We start from the raw sequence: 6000 nt of genomic DNA on the forward strand, positions 1-6000 counted from the left end.
CATTATGGGGATCGCACTTAGACAGTTTCTATGTTCTTAATTTTGCTATGTGTAAAATAAAATAGAAAATCATACTTATTAGTATCAAGGGTTACATACTTTGGGGTAGTGACCATGATGGGTGCTCTTCATATGTAAAACTACGGTTTCAAAGGAAGATTTGTAAGAATATTTGAAAGAGCTGGTTAACGTTGATGATAGTTCAGTAGTTTTTTCGGAGGTGATGACGCAAATGATGGTGCAAGATGTCCACTATCATATTAGTTATGATTAAGTGGGTCGAGTCGACATGCAACTCGTAGATCCTTGCAACATCTAGCGTGTTCTTATTAATATATGTTACTTAGATCTTAAGCAATTTGTTGTATATAGTCTAGGATTTCTTCTTCAATTAGTTTGAGAGAAGAATCTCATCTGTTTGGAGCCAAAGAACCATCTGAGAAAGAGACCACGTCTCCAACATCCGAAACCTCCAAAGTCCTCTCAGAATCTTGATCCGGTTTACTAGTGTATCGTTTACCATGTACCAAATCGTTGTCGGCCGAAATTTGGGGGTAATAACAAATATCACCTTCGGCTAACAAATATTTCTCAATTCGATCTTTATTGTCTCTTTTTACAATCAGCTAAAACTAGTTTGAACATGCGACAAAGAGGATGGAAGCTCACCTCTAGCCACTGTTGGTCATAGAATATTCTTGATTAAAAGACCCTTGCAATGGTGACTCGTCTGGCGGCAGCGGTGGGCAACTCCTTGCAATGGGGAGCTTGGCATGCGGAAGGAGCGAGCAGGTATGTGAGCTTGATGGTGGCCGGCAATGTACATCCTCGAGACCACAACACGATCTTTGTGGAGACTTTCTATGATGCCTTCTTTTTTTTCGTCACCGGGTTAGGGTGCAAGACAATGATGAATTTTCGAGCTTGTTCAAACAATAAACATTAGCTTGACATATTGGCACTCACATAACGGAGAAGCTTCTCAATTGCATGGGAAGCGGAAGTCATGCAATTGTTGTAATTCAAACGAGTTTCGCTCAAAATGATCCTCAGATCGATTTAAGGAGTGAAGGAGATGCTCTAGATCCACAATTCTACCAAACCGATTTGTTACAACAGCTCGAATCTTCTACGAATCTTGTTAATCTTGGATTCTTTGAAACCCTAGACGATGGAAGCGGCCACCCCAAAGCTAGTTCTTTGTGTAAAACTTCGTGGACGCCACTTGGATCATCCAATTAAGTTGTAGATGTGTGCTTCAAGTTTTGCGTAAAGGTTTTGGCTGCCACCTTGAAGGCTACCGCTTAGTGGAGCATGTGCTAAGGTTAGCTCACCGAAGAATAGGGCGACATATTTGTGGCGTCGGTTGGCCATCGTAGCGCCACACCCGTCCAACTTATATGTATTAACCCTCAAAAGCTTCGCGTGCATGCTTCACACTCTGTTACTTCTATCATTTATTGTTCCTTTATTATTTGTATCGTGTATCCCGTCACTTGTTTCTTTGCAAAGGATCGTATGAGGAACTTGTTGGGTCTTACCCCTAGGTTCTCATACGATCCTTTCATTTGCTCCTCAATGGGGAAGCAGAAGTCATGGTTTATTTTTTATTCAAACTTAGTTTCGCTCGAAATAATCCCTCTGGATAACTTGTGACTCTGAGATTGCGGAAGCAACCAAACATTTGTACGGGGACTGTTGTACGCCGACCTGGTCGGCTCGTGCGGGGGCGCCGCACACCCCAGCGACCATGTCGGGTAGGCTAGGCCTCGGCCCATTAGCCTCAGGTACAGTTTTTTTCTTTTTTTTCTTCTTCTTTTTTCTGTTTCTGATACTAATATTTACTTTTTTGTAATCTAACATTTTTTAGAAAAATAAAAATGAGTATTTTTCAAAATATGAACAGTTTTAAAACTCGAACAATTTTAGATCTAAACAGTTTTAAAATTTGAATAATTTAAAAAATCATAATTTGAATAGTTTTTAAAGTTGTATATTTTTATTGAACAAACCAAATTTCAAATTTGAACATTTTTTCGATTTGAACAATTTTCAAATTTAAATAGTATTTAGATATGAACAATTTTCAAATTTAAACAGTTTTTAGATAGGAACAATTTTCAAATTTGAACAGTTTTTAGATATGACCAATTTTTTAATTTAAATTTTTTTCAGATTTGAACAATTTTTTAATTTAAACATTTCCACTAAAATAAACAGTCATTTAATTGGAGAGTCCCTCCGGGAACTTGACAATTAAAAGAATAAAAAGAGTATCCGACCTTGGGAGGAATTCCCTTAATAGTTTAAGCAAGCCAAGCATTGGAAAAGTAAAGTCCCTTTCGGTACTTTCCAAAATAAAGAAATAGAAAACAATTGGAATATGGGATAAGGCCCTTTGGGCACTTTACCATTCTATTATTGAATGCACCGTTCGGATTTTCAGATTTGAACAATTTTTAAATTTTTAAATTACAAAAGTTTTAAATTTTTTTTTTTATCATTTGTATGAATTTTAACGTTTTTTAATCCTATAAGAAAAAACAGAAATGAAAAAGAAACAGAAATAAAAAAACAGAATAGAAAAAATGACTCAAAAAAAGAAACGGCCAACTGGCCCAACACCCGAACTGGGCCGGCCCGTATCGCGCGCGGGGGGGTGCGGCGCGCGGTACGCGCCGACCTGGTCGGTGGGAGCTCCTCGCCACCAACCTGGTCGGTGGGTGGAAGGCACCGCGCACCCCCCACGATCCAGTAATTTAGTGGGCCGCGGCCCATTGCGTCATGTGAGTTTTTTTTTTCCTTTTTCTTCCTTCTTTTCTGTTTTTTCTTTTCTGTTTATATTTTCGTTTTTTAACATCTAACACTTTTAAAAACTTTTTTCGAGAAAAAGTTTTTCATAAAATTTGAACAGTTTTCTGAAATTAAAACAGTTTTTAAATTTGAACAGTTTTTGGATTTGAATATTTTTCAAAATTCGAAATTTGAACAATTTTTTAACTCGAATAATTTTCAAAATTGAACGTTTTTTGAATATGAACAAATTTTGAATTTGGACAATTTTTCGATTTGAACGATTTTCATATTTGAACAATTTTTAAATTTGAACGGTTTTCGAATTTGAACGGTTTTCAAATTTAAACAGTTTTCAAATTTGAACATTTTCTCAATTTGAACAATTTTTTAAAATCAAAATTTTTGAATCTAAAAAAATATTAACAAAACCGAAAACAGAAAAAAGAAAAGAAAACAGAAAAAAGAAACCAGAAAAAAGAAAAAAGAAAAAAAAACGAGGCCAAACAGCCACAAATGGGTCTGGCCCATACCCGACCAGGGGGTGTGCGGTGGCCGGTAGCCACCGACCTGGTCGGTGTATAGGTTTTGCCCTGGTCGGTGTATTGGAAATGACACGACCAAGCTCGCACGCGAGGGACTAGAATTTGCTCGGCCGGTTCATATTGGGCTGGCCTTTACTAAATAGGCCAGGATCGCACGTACGGGCCCAGTGAAAATTTTAAATTTCCTGTCCTCTTTTCTTTTCCCCCTCCCGGCATTTTCTGTTTGAAGCCAAAGTTCCCTGAATTCTTCGGTAGAATTTTTTTTCCAGAATCCCTGTGCCCAAAAACAATTCCGTCGACTTTCCCGCCTTAAACCACGAAGATAGATTAGTCATTACACTGGGGTTTACCTTAATTAGGTGTGTTTGATCGATGACAATTATCGACAGTTGAAGTTGTGCGAACGTGACAAACTTAAACATATCGCAGCAGACCTCAACAATGCTGGTCAGTGACATGCCAAAATTTGACCAATTTTGCGCAACGTTTTGAGACGAACAGCGAAGATCGATCAAATCATACAGAGAGAGGCACGGCAAAAGCATTAGAAACTAGCCACTTCATTTGTTGAGCACATCACACTAATTAATTCGTTAATTAATCACCTACTAAATCCAACGGTAAAAATATGAGACAAAACACAGAGTGGAGTAGTACTGCACATGCATACTATAGTTGGATAGCCCCGCCGCCGCGCGTGCAACCGTACCACAAAATCCCCAAAAAAACGTTGCAGCGCCCACCAACCGCGTGCGTACGGTGTCCTAGCAGCACGTACCAATGGCTACTAGTTGTACTGGTACATGGTAGCCCGCTCCGGCCACACCGAGAAGGCTGGCGCCGGCGGGACGGCGCTCAGCCGCCACGCCAGGAACGGCGCGTTCGGGTCGCCGCACGGCTGCGGCTCCTCCGCGTACGACGCGGCTCGGGGCGCCGCCGATGCAGCAGACCCATGCGCCCGCTGCGCGCCGTAGAAGCCGCACCCGGCGCCGGCGCCGGCGTGGACGCCGGTCTCGGCCGCACGGCGCTCCTCCTTCTTGAACCTGATACCGCAGGCGTTGCAGAGCGACTGCAGCAACGTACAATGGCAAAGTTGGAGTAAACGAAATGCAGTTGTTACTTGTTACACAGCAGGGCACGAATAGACGATGAGAAAGTGGGCATGCATGCGCGTGTAGCGTACCTTGGGTCCGCGAGGTCCGTTCCTCCAGAGCGGCGTGGACGAGGTGCCGCAGTTGGCGCAGCGCCGGTCGAGGATCTGCTCGTGCCCGGCGGCGCACCTGCCGACGCCGGCGTGCACGGGCCTGCCCTGCTGATGCTGGTAGTAGCAGGAGTCCGCAACGGCATCCCACGAAACGGCGGGCGCGGGCGCCCCGAGGCCGCGGGAGGAGGGCGTGCCGAGGGAGAGGGTGCAGTCGACGGAGCCGGCGGAGGAGGAGGATCCCGGGGAGGAAGGCGAGGTGGTGGTGACGGTGCTGTGGTCGTCGTAGGAGTAGGTGGCTTCCTCCGCCGGCGACCACTGGCCTTTGCCGGGCGGCGGAGGGAAGAAGAGCGAGAAGGTGGAGGCCGCCATGGCTCCGGTGGCAGCGTCGACGTCCTGGTGGGTGCCGCCGCCGGAGTGGTGGTGAAGCATGGTGGAGTGTCTCAAAGCTACTAGTACAGCGCTAGCCTGGGCTGCGCCTCTGGTATTTAAAGCGGGGCTAGAGTGTCGAGGAAGCGGCTGCTGGTTGGTTGGCTGCAGCAGGCTACACGATTCTCTGGTCTCTGGTCTTTGGGAGAGGAGAGCGAGCTATGGTGGGCGGTGGGCGGCTAGCTAGGATTTATAGGAGGATGATCTGGCCCGAAAGCTAGATTGAGATTTGCATCTGCTTGGTTGGCTTGCTTGGGCAGTAACCGAGACGCCCGTTTGCTTTGAACGCCTGCCTCCTCGGTTACACCCCTAGCTAAGCTAGGGTAGTAGCATGGTGCATGCAAATGCAATGGAACAAAAGATTGCGCGCGCACGACTACAGATGCAAAGACCAGAGCAGAGGGCAGAGCTGAGCGGCCAATGAGTGCGAGGCTGGACTGGCTGGCTGCGGCGAAGCCCTGCTGCGGCTGTGGACGTCAGGCTGGGCTGGCCGGACGACGTCTCGACGGGAGGGAGGGAGGGGATGGGTGACAGGTCGAAGCAGAGGGCAGAGTGATCTGGTTCTGATCTGCCGCGCTTATCCCGGAGCTACAGCGGCTTCCAGCTACAGGGAGGGACGTCTACTCAAGGATCAAGATGAGCTAGGGTAGAGGAGAATCAATGGAGACGATGGGAACAGGAGCAGAGAGATCACGGAGGAGGTGCGGGGTCCCCTCCGGTGGCTCCTAGGCGTGTCATATATAGTAGCAACGGCGAGTGACCGTTCCGGCCGTCGACGCTTTGACATCACCGTCTCTCTCTCTGTACAGGGCCGGAGATCCGGCCAGCTCGTCAGAGCTACTAGCTCTCTGACAGCGCGCGGACCATGGCTGCGAGCTCGCTCCGGGAGCGCGGTCAAAAGGGGGAGGCAGGCATGTGACCGGGCAATGGAAACAGTCTCCCACGCGCACGCTACGCTTCACGAGGAGCGAGGGAAGAGATCGTTGCCGTGGCACAGGACCCGCGTACCCTGACCTGCATCTGCATGCCCAG

General features: G+C 46.4%; 1 protein-coding gene across 1 annotated transcript; it reads right to left on the reverse strand.

The window, feature by feature from the left end:
• Window positions 1–3882: 3882 nt before the first annotated feature.
• Window positions 3883–5693, reverse strand: LOC127326336 (GATA transcription factor 15). The gene is made up of 2 exons (XM_051353210.2): window positions 4522–5693; window positions 3883–4407 (listed from the first exon to the last, which is right to left on the reverse strand). Exons 1-2 carry the CDS (start codon window positions 4969–4971, stop codon window positions 4126–4128), a joined length of 732 nt encoding a protein of 243 aa, XP_051209170.1. The 5' UTR covers window positions 4972–5693; the 3' UTR covers window positions 3883–4125.
• Between the last annotated feature and the right edge of the window lie 307 nt (window positions 5694–6000).

Source organism: Lolium perenne, chromosome 1 (assembly GCF_019359855.2).
Source record: "Lolium perenne isolate Kyuss_39 chromosome 1, Kyuss_2.0, whole genome shotgun sequence".
In the NCBI taxonomy this organism is placed as follows: domain Eukaryota; kingdom Viridiplantae; phylum Streptophyta; class Magnoliopsida; order Poales; family Poaceae; genus Lolium; species Lolium perenne.